The sequence below is a fragment of the Anabrus simplex genome, chromosome 2, assembly GCF_040414725.1.
Source record: "Anabrus simplex isolate iqAnaSimp1 chromosome 2, ASM4041472v1, whole genome shotgun sequence".
Taxonomy (NCBI): domain Eukaryota; kingdom Metazoa; phylum Arthropoda; class Insecta; order Orthoptera; family Tettigoniidae; genus Anabrus; species Anabrus simplex.
The window spans coordinates 610,748,882-610,770,615 of record NC_090266.1 but is presented as its reverse complement, the minus strand read 5'-3'; the positions used below and the strand labels follow the sequence as shown (position 1 = coordinate 610,770,615).

The following is a 21,734-nucleotide window of genomic DNA, read 5'->3' as shown; positions in this document are numbered from 1 at the left end:
GAAGAAGCGTTGTTGCGCCAGATAACGCGGCAGCAATTTAAAGCAAGTGTAATAAATAATAAATAATGTTATTGGCTTTACGTCCCACTAACTACTTTAAAGTTTTTTGAGACACAGAGATGTCGGAATATAGTTTCGCAGGAGTTCTTTTACGTGCCAGTAAATCTACTGACACGAGGCTGAAATATTTGAGCACCTTCAAATACCACCGGATTGAGCCAGGATCGAACCTAACAAGTTGGGGTCAGAAGGCCAGCGTCTCAACTGTCTGAACAACTCAGCCCGGCAGAAGCAAGTGTAGATGGATTGTAAGGTTCAGTTGGAGGCATGGCCTAAAACTTTGTATAAGAACAACACTATCACAGAGGCTGCCAAGCGATTTTAGTAAAAAGATTGTAGAATATCACTGGCACGTAATTAGTCTTTGTATGCAGCACGATTATTTGCAGTCTGATATAGATGTCGATTCCCATAGGGAAGATGAAATATTTCTCCTGAATGAGTAAATTTATAATACCAATATAATGGTCCGTTATTGGACATTTTTTCCAGGTAACTCATTCATGGATGCCTGCGTTTCGCCCTTGCGTGTTAAGTTGGGCTCATCAGTTGGTACTTAGCACTCCTACCAAGACGCAAGGCTAGTACAGACCGTGGAAGCCATTGCATAGGCTACTTGAAGCCACCAGCAGTGCCAATGCACTATGAAAGACTATGTCTCATTTCCAAAAATTGATGCCTGCCTGGCCATCAGATGATATAGATTATATGAGATAAGATAGATTATATTGGTATTATATTGGTATTATATTGGTATTATATTTGCAGTCTCAAATCGGGAATGCAGACGAAACACCAGTGTACTTTGATATGCCTTCCAACACTACAGTTGATCCAACAGGTTCGAAATTTGGTTAATTAAAACCAGGGCAGTGAAAAATTTTGAATAACATTGATGTTGGCAGTACAGACTGATGAAAGGAAGCTTCCACCATTCGTAATACTGAACAGGAAGAATCTGCCAAAGGAAAAGCTTCCAAGTGGCATTAAATTCAGATATAACAATAAAGGCTGGATTTATGGGGGAGTTGCTGAAAGAAATGTGGAAAAGGTGACAAGGTGTACTCCTGAAACAAGGTCTATGTATGGATGCATTTACAGGGCATTTGACACCAAATGTGAAGGCAGCTGTTTCTGAACTTAATACAGATTTAGTGATCATACAAAGAGGCACTAACTCCCAGCTACAGGTAGTTCATGTCATCATGAACAAACCATTTAAAGACCACCTCTGACGCCTCTACGAGGAATGGTTGCTTGCTGGTGACTGTCCCTTTACTCTTTTGGGTAAGCTGAAGAAATCAGCTGAGGCATTATGTGGCAATGGATCAAGACTGCATGGAACAACAGCTCATCAGGTGTAATTGCCCTTCAATTATGTTAAATTAATTGTACCAGTCACTCTGTTCATAATTTTATTCTTTTCCATTTAATTCTAGTATCAATTGTGCATGGTTTGAAGAAGTGTTGTTTGTCTAACAAGATGGATGGATCAGAAGATGACATTTTTTGGAAAGAAAATTACAAACTTTTAGAGTCAAGTGATGACTAAAAACAAAATTAAGACTGTTTTTCATTATGACATAATTCCTTATACAGTAGGCTATTAGGTTGGCAATGTATTATTAGTATTAGTTTGCACCATTCATACTGGATGCCTAACTGTGTTTCATGTCATAACACTTTAAAATGAGACTCCTACGAGTAATTAAAGCATTTTTTCCCTGAAAATTAAGATCAATTTTAGTAGGTCATCCGACCTATATTCGGGTAAATACAGTATTCGCTGTCTTACATCTCAGTTGTTAGTTTCACAGTAAATGCTCACCAGATATGATTCTATTTGTGCTGTGTTCATTTCCTTAAGATCATGCCATCTATCGTGCATGGGTTACCCAATGTTGCTCATGTAGCAGAATGACATACTTCACTGGACTTTTCAGGAAATTATATATTTTGATTTGAGGAAAATCATTCTGAAAACTTCTCCAGGAGAAAATTGTAGTTAAGTAAGTACTGGTATAAAGAAAACAGTCACCTGATATGTAAATTGTCCATTTTAAACCATCTTCCTTTCTCTGCAATCCAGCAAACTATAATATCTTATGAATTTATAAGAATATTCAGTTAAAATCTCATCCAATGACAATATTCATTTTACTGCCATTTTAGGATAATGAAATGAAATGATAATGAAATGAATCTACTATATCTCAGAATATATGAACAAACTAAGAAGAAATTATTTCAAATATAAATCATCTTCACTTAAAATTCTGTCCACAAAATATTAGTTAATAGGTTTTGCTTTTCATGCATATCTAGACTTTTCTACTTTCCCTACAAATGCTACAGAATACTGCAACTTAATTCAATGCAAAAAGTTAACATGAACATGAAAATTCGTCTTACCAAAGCTTTTATGCTACCAAGATTATGCAGAAGACCTTGAATAACTTGTCGTCTCTTGTAATTAGCTAGAATGCCCAAGCTCGCCGTAGTAAATTGCCGCTTGGCCAAACTGAGATCTCTTCTTCCTTCACGACATATCCTTAATGCATAAGTAAGTTCATTGTGTATCTCCTTAAATCTGAAACAAGAGTAAGGTATCATTTTATATTTAGCAAATATATCTTGAAACAAAACCAGGTCATATCACCAAGAGCAAGGTACAGGAGACTAATACCCGGAAAGTGGCGGTGGGTGTACTAGCCTTTCTTTCCTTAAAGGGCATGTGAACTTTTGGCCATCAAATCCATGTGTCTGCCAGAAATAAGTGCACAATATAAACTATGTTATAGCAACAAACAACAAACTGTCAATTTGTAAATGACAACCTTATAAAATGGAGATTATGCTATTTATGCATCATATAGAGCCATTTGCACATGTTGGTAATGTAGCATAAGCAACAGGCAGTATGTATAGGCGGGAAAAGATTGAAAATTGAAATGAATTGAAATGAACATAACCACCACCACCACGGTTTATTTTAAACATGCCATATTGCACTGGTAAACAAAATTTTACTTTTTGTTTGTGACTCGGTCAACTCTACGTGTAACTGGTTCCTTTTCCCCTAAAATGGAGGAAAATCAATGATATAACAATTCTGATTTGTTTTTATGGTCAGCGTATTGATAGTTAATTTAATGCATTTTCCTTGATTGTTTACCATAATTTTATTCTGTATGATCAATAAATTTTCTCACCAGTTTAGGATGCCAGACGGAGTTCCCCTAAATCAGTAAAGGGCACAGTAGAACCGTTGCAATGTGAAAAATAAATGTTCAAAACATAATTTTTTAAATTGTGTATTTTTGTAAATATTGTTACTTTTTCCATGAAACAAAGACATTTACTGTATGCTATCTCAAAATGCAAATGCAAATGGATGGGTAACATACATTTCAACTGACAACTGACAACCTATTGTAACTAGAGGATATTGGACATTTCAAACAATGGACCACACTTGTCTTTTTCATGACAGTATTCAGTTCTTGTTTATTGACAGATTGACAGATTTTACATCTTTTAGTAAAATTCCACATATATGCACTCAAAGTACAGGATACCAGGGCAAAATGATCATCGTTAATATCTGCTCGATAGGTGGTGCCATCGTGTGGAGAATTCGAATGTAAGTCTTCAGTTGAGGTCACTTCTGTGTTGTGAATTAGATTTGTTCAGCTTAATTTTTGAAAATTTTAGACATGAAAATGTTGTTTTAAGTCATCTTGATCTAAGGTAAGCGATTGTTTTGCATTTTTTGTCCCCCACTGTGTATAACTGAATTTATTCACGAGTATGAAAGTGTCTTGAGCATTGCTTGCTGACTCTTCATTTCATCCACATTAGATGGCATTTAGGTGTCGCATTGTGTTTTCTGCAACAGGAGCAAATGGAGCATAATATTGATGCGACGTAAAGCCAATAGCAAAAAAAAAAAAAAAAAAAAAAAAAAAAAAATTATTATTATTATTATTATTATTACATTAGATTCTCAGAACAGGGCATGACGGCACAGCCCTCAGGCTGCTTTGCCTCTCACCAACATGGACCAGGTTCGATTCCAGTTTAATGCATTTGAGAATTTCACAGTAAATGTCATGTCTGCTGGTTCGAATTGCACGTAAGTAATAGGTATGGTGGCTTAAAATGACCCAATTAACAGTCACGTAAAGCTACAAGCTTCCTTCCACACAGAGTACCAGATACTCGACCTACCAAACTGAGGTAAGGGGCTGTCGAGTTGGGAAAATGAAGAGTTTTACGGACTCATTTCAGGTTTCATTTCCATAAACCCATTGTTTTGTTTCCACGATAAGTTTAACTAAAAGAAGTTTGTGCAGGTACTGCATATCATTCACCTTGACAATCTATCCTTGGTGGAAAGTTCACACCATGCAGTGCTATCACTGGAAACACCAGACATATAAGCAGTGCATGATGCCGAATTGACGCCAACTGTGCCAGTTTCAAAACATTACCTTTGGGACAGGTAGAAATTTCCCCATACAGTCAATTTTTACAATCTGTGCACAGCGAAGGTTGGATTATGTGTCAAATGTGCAAACAATGGATTCATGATCAATGTGCTGGAGATGGAGATGATGATGATGATGATGATGCTTTTATTTTTGATAGGCCTAATTGTAAGCCTAACAGAAAAGGATACCCACTAAACCGTAGGAAGTTAAATGTCTAAAGTGATCCTTCTGTTTTTATTATTTCACGTATTCTTGAAAACATTATTTTAACCTGGATCCACCCAGCGTACCATATATGGCATGGCAAACTACACCGTCTTCTTGAACTCTTATTATTGAAACCACGCGCACTGTATTGTTTACTACGGTATTGTCGTGTTCAGAGAAGTCCCGCCTAACATCTTACGTTGTTTGTTTTAGTATATCGTGCTCACTGGTACGGTATAGCACCATAAAAAGAAGTCTTGCTCCAATGAGTGCAAGTAATGGCTGCACGTTTGAATTAAGTAATTCCTGTTTTTCTTCTATAGTTATTTATATGGACCCTGTTTTGCTATATTTTTCTCTCAGGTGCTTATATGTATGGGGATTAGCTCAGATATGTCTTGGTGATGATTGGTATCCTTTCATTTGAAGTAGAAGTTTGGTGGTACTTATCTGGCACGCTGGGTGGAAGTGCTGTCTTTCTGCCCGGCACAACTAAGCCTATAATTGTTATAGTTCTGATGTTCCTTTACGTTCATTTCATTCTTCTTTATCAACCTAGCAACGCATAATAGTGTACGCTATAAGTTATATGTTTTAATTTAACCATTCTTAATCACACAGAGTAAATTTTTCACATAAATTTGACACTGCATTGCAGTTTTCTTGTTGAAATGTATCTGTTATGCAGTAATTCATCCTGTCTTTTTACGTGTTTCATATTTATGGGTTCATATATGTTTCTAGGAGAATGTAATTATGAGAAGTACTCGACTTGTTGGAAAATGATGAACTTTCCGACGTAGAAAATGTATTCATCGAGCCTCCAGACTAAGTGATCACTTAGTTTCTGAATCAAACAAATATGCCAGCTTTTTGAACTGTCCTTCTCCGAATATTACTCGGCAAGAAATGAAAGTTTTCAATGCAATTTTGATTTTATTTGGGCACAATACTGTTCCTTCAAAGAGATCACACTGGAAGGATGCGTGTGATGTGCACCATCTGTGGTGGCAAGTGCTATGCGGCGAAACAAGTTTCTTGAAATTTGCCGTTTCATTCACTGTGCTGATAACACGAACCCAAATTTCAACAACAAAATGTGGAAGTTAAAACCTCTGATTGTCCTTCTACGTGCTCGTTTCATGGAAAACTTTCGAGCTGAGGAGCACTTGTCATACGATGAGTGTATGGTGCCATATTTCGGGAGGTATTCCTGCAAACAATTTAAAAGAGGAAAATCTATTCCTTTTGGTTTCAAGGTATCGTGTCTAAACACTCGGCATGGATGTCTTGTAGATTTTTAAGTATACCAAGGAAAAAATCCTAATGTGAATGCTGAGTATGAAGCAGAATTTGGGAAGTGCACAGTCCCCCTTGTAACAATGTTGGATAACCTTCGACCGGATCTGAAAAATTTGCTCTTCAAATTATACTTCGACAATTTCTTCACTGGAATGGCATTGCTAGCACATCTTGGTGCACGGGGATATGGTACTACAGGCACACTTTGAGAAAATCGCATTCCTAAGAATTGTAATCTGAAACCTTCCGCTACCATGAAGAAAGAAAAACGGGGTACATATGATTACCTAAAGAACTTGGAGGAAGGTGTTCAGGTTTGCCGTTGGGTGGATAATTCAGTAGTAACCATAGCATCTGCACGATATGGAGTGCACCCTGAAAAACAGGTATCTCGTTATGTGAAGGAAAAAGGACAGGCTAGAGGTGGAAAATTCCGAGTGTCTCAACCATACCTGATTTCTCAGTACAATATGGGTATGGGAGGTACTGATTGTATGGGTCGTAACTTGACAGATGTGCGAGTAGGAATGCGAGGAAAAAAGGGTGGTGGGCAATATCTGCCTAGATCGTCAAAGTAGGAATGCATAATGCATGGCAGCTGAAACACATGTCCCGAGAAGGCATTTCTCACCTTGATTTTCGACGAGCAATTGTCCAGACTTATCTCACGCTACAAAGCTGCTCCCTTGTTCAGCAGATCTCATTGTTTTGAACAGTGCAGGAACTTCGGTACGATAGAATTCATCACTTGCCTTCTACAATTCCAGGAGGGAAGAGAAGAAAATGTGTGTCAGAAAATTGCCTTGCTAGGCCTAGAACCCACTGTACCTAGTGCAATATAGGTTTATGTGTACACTGTTTTACTAATTACCATACACCCATGAAGACTAGACTTTTCACACTCATTCTCTTGATTTGAGAAACTCGAGAAGTACCTGACGACTTGAAGAATGCTACCACATCCATCACTGTCTTCAAAAAAGGTGATCATAGCGTATGTGGGAACTACTGTAGTATATCACTTTTGTCAATTGCAGTTAAAATTCTTGCAAGAATTCTATTAAACCAGCTCCGAGTTATCTCAGAGAGGATTTTGCCTAAATCCCAATGTGGTTTCCGAACCTCCAGAGGCACAACAGATATGATCTGTGCTAGACAACTCCAGGAAAAATGCAGAGAGCAACAGCAGCCTCTGTATTTAGTTTTTTATGATTTGGAAAAAGCCTTTGATTCAGTACCATGACCTGCTATGTGGAAAGTATTGAGACATTTTGGATGTTCTGAACATTATGTGGAATTTTTTTTGCTAGTTGCTTTACTTCGCACCGACTCAGATAGGTCTTATGGCGACGATGGGACAGGGAAGGGCTAGGAGTGGGAAGGAAGCGGCCGTGGCCTTAATTAAGGTACAGCCCCAGCATTTTGCCTGGTGTGAAAATGGGAAACCACGGAAAACCATTTTCAGGGCTGCCGACAGTGGGGTTCGAACCTACTATCTCCCGAATACTGGATACTGGCCGCACTTAAGCGACTGCAGCTATCGAGCTCGGTACATTATGTGGAATTGGTTCAAGCTCTTCATAATGGCATGTCTGGACACGTTCTTCATGGTAACTCAGTATCAGATTTAGTTCCCAATCACTCATAGATTGAAACAAGGCTGTGTGGTTGCTCCTACACTCTTTGCACTGTGCATGGCTGCCATGCTGCATGAATCATCTGCAAACAACTTAGGCATGGAGATTAAAATTCATTTTGATGGAGGCCTTTTCAATCTGGCAAGACTTCGCACACAAAGATGTACTCTGGATACCCGGGTAACAGACCTGCAGTATGCTGATGACATCACATCTACTGCCCTAACACCTGCAGAACTACTACAGTCAACTGCTTTAAAACTGCATGTGATCGCTTTGGTCTTGCCATTAATGCGAAGAAACGAAGGTACTTGCACAACCTGACCCAGGATTAACTCTTCCTGAGTTAAGTATCTCCACCTTAGATATAACACTGGAGCAGGTTGATCACTTTTCATATCTTGGAAGCATCATGTCTAAACGGTGCACCTGCAAACAAGATGTTGATAAAAGAACTGGGGCTGCTCATGCAGCATTCGGACGGTTAATGCACAGAGTCTTCATGAATAACGACCTAAAACGGCAAACAAAACTCATGGTGTACAAAGCTGTTGTCATTTCCAAGCTTCTGCATGGCTGTGAAACTTAGACACTCTATCGCCGTGATATCAAAAAACTTTAGCACTTCCACCAACAAAAAATTAGATACATCTTGAATATTAAGTGGGAGAATTATGTGACCAACACTGCAGTTCATGACAAAGCGCAGCTAAATAGCATTGAGGCAACAATCATTGCTCATCAACTGAGATGGTTAGGCCATGTTCACCGCATGAGTGATACCAGGCTTCCCCACCAAATTCTTTGCTATTTGCTTTACGTTGCACCGACACAGATAGGTGTTATGGCGACAATGGGATCGGAAAGGCTAGGAATGGGAAGGAAATGGCCATGGACTTAAATAAGGTACAGTCCCAGCATTTGCCTGATGTGGAAATGGGAAACCACGGAAAACCATCTTCAGGGCTGCCAAAAGTGGGGTTCGAACCCACTATCTCCCGATTACTGGATACCGGCCGCACTTCAGCAACTGCAGCTATCAGGCTCGATAAGCCAAATTCTTTATGGTGAACTCTGCTCCCATAGTAGACCTCGTGGAGCCCCTCTTAAACGTTTTAAGGACTAGCTGAAACACAGCATGAAGACAACTAGTATACAGTAAATATACAGACATGGGAAGAATGTGCTGTGGACTGTTCACTGTGGCAGAAAACTACATCCACTGCTGTCAATTTGTTCAAAAGAGAATGCCACAGACATCACAAGGCTAAGCGACAAGCAAGAAAACTCCGTCAATTACAACCCCGCCCTCCTGCATCCATTCAGTGTAATTTGTGTGGGCGTATTTTATGCCAAGATTGGTCTGTTCAGTCATTGCAAACACATCCATAAACTGAGTTGAACTGCTCACTTTATGCAGGAAGAAGTTATATAACTCAGATTGAGTTACAGCCGACGATATTCTGTGTTGTATTTGCATTATAAAATTCCAAAAAATTCTCAATAATAGCTAATATGTGCACCTGAACATATACATATAACTGTCTATAATGTACTGTGATGCTCATGCATTATATGCATAAATTTACCTTAGAGGGATCATTTTGCCCTGGTCTCCCTTACTGGTGCATATATAAAAGTAAGGTAGTATTGCAAAATAAGACAGAAAAAAAAAAAAAAAAAAGCAAATCAATTAGATCATTTGAAAGATGTTGAATTGCTGCTTTGGCTTGAAAAGTAAACAGATTTATATGGCTCCAACTTTTGTTTGTATTCCAGTGGGCACTTGCACAGAAGACCCCAAATGTTACCTCCCATCATACTCTTTGACGACAATTCTTGATAGCAGCGCTCCATGTCCAGGATTTCTTGCTGGAACTTTTCTCCTTGTTCCCCTGAGAAATTGCTCATATTGTCCTTAAATATCGCAAGATGAGAATCCGACATGTGCGTTTTGAGAAACATGGGACATCTCCACTTTACCATAATTGTCCACTAGCTGCTTGACCAAGGCCTGAGAGTTGACACAAGTGTAATAAACTGATATAACTTGAAAACAATATTCCTTAACCCATGGGTAAATAATGCCAGTATCGAGCTTGAATTATTATTATTATTATTATTATTATTATTATTATTATTATTATTATTATTATTATTATTATTATTATTATTATTATTATTATTTACGTAGTCGATCACATTATTTGTGAGGTTATGTCATGAATAGATTTCCATGCACTATCAAATCTCAAAATATGCATGCATTCATGCACTATCATATGGCAAAACATGCACAATAAACTGGAAAATATGCACCATCAAAACATTGTACAAAAATTACTGTAATTTATCCAAATTGTCTTGATTTAAGCTCATTTGTTTATCTGTAAGCATATTATTCAACACAGAAAATGATCTTTCTACATCAAAAGAAGTGACAGATGCATACTTAAATGAAGACATTTCGGACAAAGTGAGGTCAAATTGTACGTCTTTTGCATTTTCACCACAATACGTCTTTTATAAGCTTGACGAATTCAAAATCAGGATTTGAACGAATTTGTTCAACCTATCTCTAGCTGCCACAACTACTTCTCAATGCGATGACTGCAGACACATTTGAATGTCCTCAATTGACCTTGTGCACATGGATGTTGCTGCGCTCTGGCGGCAAGTTGCTCGGATAGTTAATGTGACTTGCTCTCATCAGTGACGTGAAGCAACGTGATTATCAGGCTTCGTTTGTTGAAGTACGAAATCAAGTTCGAGATGGAAGAAAGTTCTACAAAGAGTAGAACAAATTGTTCTGTGGTTGGATGCAACTACTCCTATAGAAATTGTCCGGCTGGGACGAAGTTCTTCGTATTAACAAACAACAAGCAACACGTTCATAGAAGGAATGCTTGGACTGAGGCTTTAAAGCAGGACACAAGTGATGGTAATACATGGCATCCTACAAATAAATCACGTGTTTGTAGTCGGCATTTCATAAATGGAACACGGACAAGAGATCAGTCCCAGTTACAGACCGAGGCTCTACATGAAGCCATATTTATCGGATCAGCATCAGCAAGGTGATGGCGCTAGAGTAACTGCGAGATACAAGAGGCAAAAAATGACACATAAAAATGAGAGGAGTGAAGGAAGTGTGATGCAGCATGGATCATTCAGTGACACGAGCACACAGACAGATATTATGACCATATATAGCAGGGGTGGCCACTAACCTTACTTCTGGGAGCCGCAAATTTAGGAGACAAACAATTGGGAGCATGTTTAGAAAATGGTTTATAAAATGAAGACACGTTTTTCATTTTATAACAAATGAAGGAACATTTATTTTCTAAACTACACAGAACATTATTTTTCAGGTACACATCAAGGAATGAGATTTTACTTTTGAGAAGAGCTTTTTTGAGTGTTCATTTTTGCTGTTTGTTTTTTGAAATCTGGCTGATAATTGGTAAGCACAGTTCGCACAAGCTCACTTAAATGTTCATCAGTTCGTTCAGATCGATATGTAGATTTAATGAATTTAATCGTTGAGTACAGTGATTCACACACATAAGTAGTCACACTTTTGGGACACTGTTTTGTTAGTGTGTATTTTTCTTCTGGAACATTCTTCCAAAATTCTATGGTAGAATTGCCACTTCGTTTGAGTCCTTTTAGTTCTTTGTCCTCTTGCAGTTCTTGTAGCTCCAACTCTACAGCTGCTGTATCCTTTGCTATTGGTGATGAAACAGGACTGCATCGCCCACAACATCAACAGAAAAAGGATTTTCCAGGAATGAAAATGAAGGTTTAAGTGATCTCAGATCATTAAATCTGCCACTGATTTCTTCAGCAAGGCCAGACATTTTACTCATGTAATCTTCAGTTTCCACCTGAACGTCAGGAAGGGTTTCAGTAATTTTCTTAAAACATTTGCAGTGAGAAAATTTTTTAGTCTGAAGGCCTTTCCCAAAAAGCTTCAACTTGCTATGAAAGCTAAATACAGTCTGGCCCAATTAAGAAATATCTTTACAAGGAACGCGACTGGCTTCACCTCACGACACTGGCTCACTGACACACTCTCCCGCTCAAAGCACTATCAAATGGAAGGCGCCGGAACTATCTTCACCTCCCATGTCTTACCACTGACCTACACATCCACAACGTCACGTCACACATTTTTTCGGCTGGGTGGCCCTCACCTCTTCTGCGACTCAGCCGGCCCAAGAACAATCAATAGGCAGACGCCTAGTTGGCTGTCGCCTCCCAGCTCCACCATGTATACCTGCCTCATCAAGGGCGTGGACACCACTTTCTCCGAACTCTTTATTTGCCTCGAACTTCGCCAGTCCGGATCCCCCAGTCCACGACGTTCTCCGGCTCGGAAAGGGATCCAATGCTCAACTTTCACAGCAGGTCCTGGCCTTCTTCCACGATCCAGTTGCAACGGCAGACCTCATCAACAATGGCGCGACACGCTACGGCAGATTACATGAAGGAGTCTCTAATCCTGAGCAGAAATGCTTCATTATCCTAACCCCATCTCCACTGTTCCCCACCGCCCCCCACCACCATTACATCCACCACTACTACTACCACCTTCACCACTTCCGCCCAACCTTCCTCGTATACTTCTACCCTTACTATCACGACTAGCCACCCTTCACCTATCATGTCCACACCCACCACCTCGCTACCTGTCACACTACCCAGTCCTCAGCAACCCCCTGCCCACTACACGGATGCCACCACCGCAGCTCAGCCAGCCTCCCAAGAACAAGCAGCCGCCGCATCAGCCCAACAGCAGCTTCCATCTCCGAGCTGTGTCATCCGTGGCATTGACCCTGCCATCACCAAACAGGACATACTGCAGGAACTTCAAATGGCAGGCGTCCCAGCCCGTCGAGCGTTCTGTATCTTCAACACCAACGGCCCGACGTTCATGATCCGCCTACAACTCTCATCTGATGCCGACGTAGACCATCTGATCGCCACCGGCGTCCATCTCCGCTCCCCACACCGTATTGTACGCACCCCTTCTAATAACCCTTTTCATAGCCCCCCCACCTACCCCACCACCGCAAGCCATTTACCTACCCGCTCCACAACCCACCTTCTCCCTACCGCCCATCCCGATATTGGACCTTGTCCGCCTACTCGCCACCTCCGTCACCAATATTGCCACAACCCTCTGTTACCTTATGTCACAACACTACCCTACTACTCCTTACTCCAACTTCATATCGAACCCACCAAGTGCACCAGCTCAATATTTGTAAATATTCTCGTAACTCCATGTAACGTTTATCTTTTTCGGTTTTGCGCGCCCGAGATACGTAAATAAGTTTCCTGTCTCTCTTCCTCTGGTTTTGCAGGGGTTAGTTTGGGCGGGGTGCTTTGTGTGTTTTCCCCGGGGCCCGGCTTGTTGTCGCGATACCTTTGCGCCAGTTCAATATCTTTCCTCCTATTCTGGTATGTACAACACATACACCCCCTTTTTTTTTTTTTTTTTGGTTTTCTTCTACATACCTTTTCTCGTAACTATGGCCAAGGAGCTACTAGTTTAGCTGATGGCCCGCCCACTCCTCATCTGAGGAGTGGGAATGAAATAACCTCTTGATAGGATACGATATGATACTGACCTACAGCGCTAATAATGTTATGCCGCACATCACCGCTACTGACTGCCGCCAGCCGCGAGATGTCGTTAAATTCCATTAATTATATCATTTAATTTTACTCTAAGGTTGGTGTCAAGAGCCGCATAAGACTGACTCAAGAGCCGCATGCGGCTCGCGAGCCTCGTTGTGGCCAGCCCTGATATATAGTGACAAGACTGATGTGAATATTGACACAGGTGTAGAATAATATATTGGAAGTGGAAAGAGTTTGTAGAAGATTTTACTGGTGAATATTTTTAAGTAGTACTTACTGTATGATCTGGAGTGTTGTGCTACAATATTTCATTCCATTCAGGCACCTAAACTGTACAGTGTAAATATTTTGGTAACATACTGTATTTGTAACTAGTTGGTTTCATTTCTATATTTACTGGAACTGTCCAGAAAGTTGTGACATGAATTTTTAAACAGGATGTGTTTGCCTTTGTTAGTTATGTATTCTGGAAAGTATGTTCTGAAAGGAAGGTATATTCTGGAAATGGAAGATTCGCGATCGTGTGTATTCGAGAAAGTATTTAAACATCGTGACCGAAGAAAATGCTGTGATTGGTCAATCTGGGCAAGCTCCTGTGTTCTGATTGGCTACTCCAAGGCCAGGGTTCCCTTTAAAAGGGGCTAGGCAGCATATCGTGAGAGGTCTGAGGTCTTAAGTCTCTGAGCCGTCTTGGTCTTGGCCTGCCGAGCCTGCCGAAGTTTTTGACGTCGTGAACGTCTCCTCAGTACCAGCATGGGTTGCCTAAGGGAAAGTGCTCTTGCTTTCTGTCTGATTTTAAGTCCCATTTAGTTTTCGTTGGTGTATCACAGAAGTTTGCCTTAATCGCCACTCTTTTGATCAGATGTGAAAAGCTAGTTTTGATTTCACTCTAAAACATAATAGTATTTGTGCTTCCTCTTACCTTCAATATTGTATTTGTGGAATTTGAATTGTACTGAGATGTACTTGCTTAACTCTTTGAACTTTTAGGAAGCTCTTGTCAAAGAATATATAACTTATGTATCTCTAAGAACATGTATCTGCATCGGTATTTTCCACATTGACTGAAACTGTTCGTAATTTATTTATTTTGTAAAGTCCATTATGTAAATAATATTTTGAAAATCAAAGATCAATGTTAATTTTTCCGAACCGCAACCTAGACATATCCATGCCCCTGGTAGGTTCCCAGTTACGTCCCACGTTCCTTGTTTGTTATCGTCAAGTTGCCCTCGCTGATATTTACTTCTGCTGTTTTCGCCACAGTTCATTACATGATTACAGTGTGTATAGTGTTTAAGTTCCTTGTAATTTGATTTACTTTCCTCCCTTTATCTGTGTTTGTGTAACCGCTGAAGTACTGGTTACAAATACATTGTTTTCTTCGAGAAACAATTGCGAAGAAGTCCAGACAAATCTGCCTATTCCCCGTATGAACAAACAAACAATGACTGACACTTGTTTAAAACAAGACTGTAGTGTTAATGTAGACCTTGTGGATAAGACACATTATTTTTGTGGATACCAGTCAGTGAAAGAAAAAGAACATCAAGTTGTTAAAATGGTGGGTGTAAAGCTGGCAGTGTTTCGTATCTTGTTATCGCTGTTACCATCTGTCCATCATAATTGTACTCTTGAAAAGGAAAGTATGTTACTTCTCCTGTTAACGAAGTGCAAACTGGGTATTAGTTTTGCTGCTCTACGCGTTTTGTTTAACTGTCACAGGACTACAGCTTCTGCTGCCTTTAAATTTGCACTCTATCATATTTTTGAGAAAACAAAGGAATGGATTTTCTGGCCACAACGATCTACTATTTAATGTACTATGCCAAATTCCTTTAAACGTCATTTTGAAAATTGCACGTGTATTTCAGATTGTAGTGACATTTCCTGTGAAAGACCTCAAAGTGTTCGTCAAAGAATATAAATGTTCTCTCATTATAAAAATGCATTCACCGTAAAATTTCTGGTTGCCATTATTCCGTCAGGTTATATTTCTTTTCTTTCTAAATGTTATGGTGGAAGAGCGACTGATAGCTACATTACCGTACATTCCAGTATACCAAATCATATTCAATCAGGAGACCTTGTTATGTGTGATAAAGAGTTCCCACAGATTAAAAAAAGAAAAGTGCATTGAAAACAAGAACACAGTAATAGTAATGGCACCGTTTGCATTTAATCCACAGTTTTCAGCTGAGAAAGTAGAAAAAAAACGATATAGCATGTCAGAATTCATGTTGAAAGAGCCATACATAGAATGAAGGCTTATAAAATACTGAGTAACTGAGTTACCATGGATTTGGTACCTCATTTAGACAAGATTGTTCATCTCATAGGTGTCTTAGTGAACTTCAGTCCTCTGATCATTAAAGTAGACGACTAGTATCTTTTATGTAGGAATTAAACTTACACATGATTACATAATTATTGAATTGTACATTATTACATCAATTTAGTTCACTGTTCTTTTAATGTTTTTACTTCTAACTCGAGTAGAAATTATATCTTGTTTGAAATGTCTGAATAGTGGTAAAATCTATGCATGAGAATGGTAACAATGTAACACTATGTATAAAGCTTGAAAATTAGCGGAAGATAATGTTCGAAATGAAACCTCTCTACTGTGGGAATAATATTTGAAAGGTATTCTTCATTTCTGGAGACACCCACTTTCACACTTTTCTTTGGAGAATATACAAACAAGTCACAGGAGTTGAGGTTCAAAATATACAATGATGTCTGTACCTGGGTGTAATATACATGAGTCTCCTTTAACTTGATATCATTATCAATGTCAATATACAAATATGGAACATTACACATGTTGTCATCAATCATGGGCTTTTCCCGACACGAGTAAGGGCACTTAATCTCCAAAAGAGAGAGACAGTCCTGACCCTAGCACTATCCCATCCGGACTACAGCAGAGCCAGGGTTGCTCTCCTTCTATTACCAAACCCAGCTGTAACACGCAACATTGGGACGATAAACAGAACTCCTGAAGTGCCCTCTGCTCATTATCTCTGCCGTATCTCACTGCAGGACTGTTTATGTCTTTAGAAATAACGAGCTGAATTGCCAGTTTATTAACCTCCACTCTGCACTGTCATGATCTTGTGTACACTCTGGCTGGCAGATATGCATAATTTTCCTTGATGGAACCACGCAGGATTTGTAGACTGAGCGCTAGTCTCAATCACAATAGCATACATCTGCGATTTTGTGACTTTTACGTCGTCATAATAAAAATTCAGGACGTCACTTGGCAATGTGCACTCATAATTTTTTGGCACTAATGATATCTTGCCACTTGGCAAGTAATTTACTCCATAGCATCTAAACAGTTTATTAATGTTTTGAAGGTCTAATTGCTGAAGACACTGAAGTAAAAGTCTACAGCATCATCCACGGTAGCTACGACAATGGAATTGGAGACAATATTAAAGTCCAAATATTCATCATTAAATCCAAAATCTTCCAAATATGCATTATGCATGAATTTTCTCCTAAAAGGGCCAAAACATGCAAACATGCACGGAAAAAGGATGGTTATTTGGAATTGTTAAGCCATAAAACGAATATCTGCAAAGTTTGAGAAGTGTAACTGGCTTATTTAAAAAAATGCATTTGCATGGAAATCCGGGCTCTAGTCATGACACGTGCTGTATATATATTTATATGAGTTTAGTTAACGTAAGAACCTGTAATTAATAGTATATAATTTATTATTACCTGTACTGTATATCATCATCATCATCTGTTTACCCTCCAGGTTCGGTTTTTCCCTCGGACTTAGCGAGGGATCCCACCTCTACCGCCTCAAGGGCAGTGTCCTGGAGCTTCAGACTATTGGTCGGGGGATAAAACTGGGGAGTATGACCAGTACCTCGCCCAGGCGGCCTCACCTGCTATGCTGAACAGGGGCCTTGTGGAGGGATGGGAAGATTGGAAGGGATAGGTAAGGAAGAGGGAAGGAAGCGGCCGTGGCCTTAAGTGAGGTACCATCCCGGCATTCGCCTGGAGGAGAAGTGGGAAACCACAGAAAACCACTTCGAGGATGGCTGAGGTGGGAATCGAACCCACCTCTACTCAGTTGACCTCCCGAGGCTGAGTGGACCCCGTTCCAGCCCTCGTACCACTTTTCAAATTTCGTGGCAGAGCCGGGAATCGAACCCGGGCCTCCGGGGGTGGCAGCTAATCACGCTAACCACTGCACCACAGAGGCGGACTGTACTGTATATACAATGTATAATTCACAGTAACATTGTGCAACACACTGTAACATCCAGAATAACGTATCTTTGACACTACATGGTTTTAGAATGTTCTTTACATTATAACTATGTTATTAGGCACTTTAGACTTTACTAGAAGATATGTTGTGACATATCCTTCTACAAGCCTGGCCAGGCAAGCTATATAAAGAGACAGTCTTGATGGTAGAGTGGAGTAATTGTTTAACAGGCGTTGTTTTTGTGAACACGTGTTATGTGTATGCCGACATGCTAATGTGGCAGTCGTAATCTTCTGATGTTTCCGTAGTAGTGTTTTGTTTGTGACAGCAGCTGATTAGGTAATGTATGTTTAACTTTTAACTAATTGTAAATAAAATCCATGTACACAAGTGACAGCATTTTGTGTGCATCCTTGTGAATACATCATTGGTGACCGTGAGAAGGACGTAAGAGTTCACGAGTAAATACAAGTGTAAGTGCGAAATAGATCAAAATACAAGTGATACTAGAAAATGTGTCCATACAACAGCTCAAAGACGAACTCGCCAAGATAAATCTTCCGACGAACAGCAAGAAAAAAATCACTGCAGACGCGGTTACAAGAAGATCTCTTAGAAAAAGGCGAAGATCACGAAAAGATTTTCATCGAGGTCGACGAAGATCTGGAGTAGTCAGAAGAAGAGGTAAATATAACAAAAATGTGTTCTAACCTAATGACTGTGATGCAGGCACTCAATGACCAGAATGACAAACTTTCAGATAAAATTTCAGATGTCAATTCCACCCTAACAGAAAAGATTTCAGACCAAATTTCGAAAGTAAACAAAAAAAATTCTCAAGCTAATACAGTTTTAACCGGACAAGTACCACAAGTGTACACGCAGGATTACAAAATAGAACAATGCCTAGAATCGAAAATTTCAACTCTAGATGCTAAAATTTCTTCCCACATTAGTGACGTCATCAATCATTTAACTCAACAGATATTAGTCATCAGGTAAAAACTGGGACAGGTTGAACAGATTCATAGTAGGGTGAGCCAGCTGTAAGGGGACATAGCAAACCTCAAGGAGATGGAAATCCAGGTTTCCAGCATAAAGCAACAGGTTGAGGGGAGAATTTCTGTCGTTGAGGGAAACTTTGGGAGCCGTATATCTGCTGTTGAAGGAAGGTTAGAAAACCGGTTTTCAACCATCAAGGGAGATTTGCAGAATATAAGACAAAGCACCCTCCACTAGGTAGAAGATAATTACCTCAAACAGGACGCATCGCTACATCTCTAACCCCCTCAAACCTAACCGGCAGTACAGGACACCTAGATCTGAAGGTGATTATAGAGACCCTTCCGGAATTCCATGGGCGACTGGAAGAGAACCCGACTAGCTTCATCGAGGGACCGGTCTGTCTATTAAGAAGGACTAATCTACCACAGGACATCTTCGTGTAACTCATCACACCACAATTAAAGGGGCAAGCCGCTACTTGGTGGAATAATTTTTTTTTTTTGCTAGTGGCTTTACGTCGCACCGACACAGATAGGTCTTATGGCGACGATGGGATAGGAAAGGCCTAGCAGTTGGAAGGAAGCGGCCATGGCCTTAATAAAGGTACAGCCTGGTGCGAAAATGGGAAACCACGGAAAACTATCTTCAGGGCTGCCGACAGTGGGATTCGAACCCACTATCTCCCGGATGCAAGCTCACAGCTGTGCGTCGCTAACCGCACGGCCAACTTGCCCAGTAAGCTTAAATTTAAACTGGATGGACTTCAAGAGGAAATTCCTCGCTACGTTTAATTCCGAAGGGATGAAGTGCTCCGTGAAAAGGAAGCTACTGACTGAGGCACAACCCACTGGCATGAGAGCTAGCACCTTTGTCCTACAGAAGTACCAGCTCTTCAAGCATCTGCACTCAGAAGGAGGCGAGAACGAGTTCTTAACAGAAATCACAGAGCTACACCACGATAAGATTAGACCAGTAGTGAAAGTAGCACAGCCAAGATCCTTTGATGATCTACATAGAATCATCGGCCAACTGGAAGAGGAAAACAAGAGCAAAACTACAGAAGACCTGCTCGGTTAGGAATGGGACACCTGGATTAACGGGGGATGGGACCGAGAACAGGAAGGTGCCTCAAGACCTGACAGACGGGCAGCCCTGGACAAGCAGGAGAGAGATTGGTCAGATTGTGGGCAGAACAGACCAATATCACCCAGCGATCATCTTGAGTATAGGCAATGAGAGCTTCTCAGCCATACTCGACAGCCAAGCAAGTCACTCGATTGTCAATGGGACTGCTGTCAGATTACTACAGCCTATGAAGCCTCACCATCTCAGAAGGGTAGTGGGAGCAGCGGACGGGGTAACTTATTCCATCCAAGGACAGACTAACCTAACCATTAAATGCATGGACCCGCCTATTGTAATTGACGTTGCAGTGATTCAGAACCTAATACCTGACATCACATTAGGTCATGACTTTCTGGTGGAATACAAGGTGATCCTAGACTATGCAGCTCATGAAATCTTGTTGGGAAAAGACATGTCTGAGGGTCACCTGGCATGATGGAAATCACCGGACTCGCAAGGATGCAGAAGTCGACGTAGACCTGGGAGATATCCAGTTAATGCATCTTCGACCGAGTGAAGAAGAGGAGCTGAGACGCACCTTAAAAAGGACTTTCCAGAAGTCATCGCCAATAAAATACGATGGACTACCACTGTAATGCACACCACTGAATGCAGCACTTCCTCACCCATCAAGCAACGTCCATATCCAATCAACCCGGATAAGCACAACTTCGTCATCCAGAAGATTGAAGAGCTGGAAGGGCAAGGTCTAATAGAACCCTCTACATCCTGTTGGGCTTCACCTATTGTCCTATCGAAAAATAAGAATTGGGAGTAGCGACTGTGTGTGGACTTCCGCAAGTTGAAAGAGAAGACCGTTAGTGACGCCTACCCCATGCCTGACCTGAAAGACTTGCTGGAACAAGTAAGTGTGTCTAGGATTTTCAGCACGCTGAATCTCAACTTCGGATACTGGCAAGTGGACGTCGAGGAACTTTCTAGACCACTGACCACCTTCATGACACCGCGAGAATTGTACCAGCTTACAGTAATGCCTTTTGGATTGAAGAAGCTCCTGCCACCTTCATGCCACTCATGGATAAGATATTGTCAGAATATGTTGGAGATTTCTGCCAAGTGTATGTCGACGACATTTTAATTTACAGCAAGAATTTTCAAGAACACCTTGTACATCTGAAGAAAGTACTGGAACAACTTAAGATTCATGGACTGACTTGCCAACTGAAGAAGTGCCACTTCGCCCAGTCCCGCGCAGAATATCTTGGCCATATCCTAAAATCTGAAGGCTTAGAAAGGCAACCAGAAAAGAATCGAGCTATCGAAGAAGCTGATCGCTCGCAGAACATGTGACAAGTACGTTAGTTCCTTGGCTTGTGAGGATAGTATAGTAGCTTCGTGCCACACTTTGAAGAGAAGGCAATACCACTTACTGATCTACTCCATAACAACCGCCCATTCTAAAGGACCAGCAAGGGAGAGGCAACATTCCAAGACAGTAAGACTGCGATATGCAACGCTCCCTGTCTAGCCCATCCCAACCCTGAAAAGAAGATGTGCCTGCAGACAGACGCCAGCGACTCCGGCCTAGGAGCAGTGTTATTCCAGGAGAGGAGTGACGGCGGAAGGGACATCATCGAGTATGCCAGCAGAAAGCTATCTCCCACCAAACAACGCTACTGCATTGCCGAGAAGGAAGCCTTAGCCGCGGTGTGGGCCATGGGCAAATTCAGAGGCTACATGGAGGGAAGGAAGTTCCAGATCTACACCGATAATACAGCTCTCAAATGGTTGAAATCGGTCCCTGGCTCAAAATCTGAATTGAAGCGATGGGCTCTCGATGTGTGTCACATCCCAGGATGGACAAACATAGGGGCAAACAGTTTATCTAGGCACCCGGCGATGAAACCTGAAGTTAGGAGCACCAATGTCGAGGAGTTTGCACAAAATCACCAGTGCGAACAAATGAACCTGTCCTTATGATCATCAAGGAAAATGGCAAGAGCAAGACAAGCCCTGTAGGACCATGATGCAGTGGATTAGGAGACAGAACACCGA

At 40.8% G+C, this 21,734-nt stretch overlaps 1 protein-coding gene across 1 annotated transcript in view; it reads right to left on the bottom strand.

Moving 5' to 3' along the window:
* The window catches only part of Vps50 (vacuolar protein sorting 50), a 323,674-nt gene that overhangs the window by 247,217 nt on the left and 54,723 nt on the right, over window positions 1-21,734 (bottom strand). Inside the window, exon 4 of the mRNA XM_067141007.2 lies at window positions 2,473-2,650. Coding sequence (XP_066997108.2) covers window positions 2,473-2,650 — 178 coding nt within the window. The remainder of the gene's footprint in view (window positions 1-2,472; window positions 2,651-21,734) is intronic.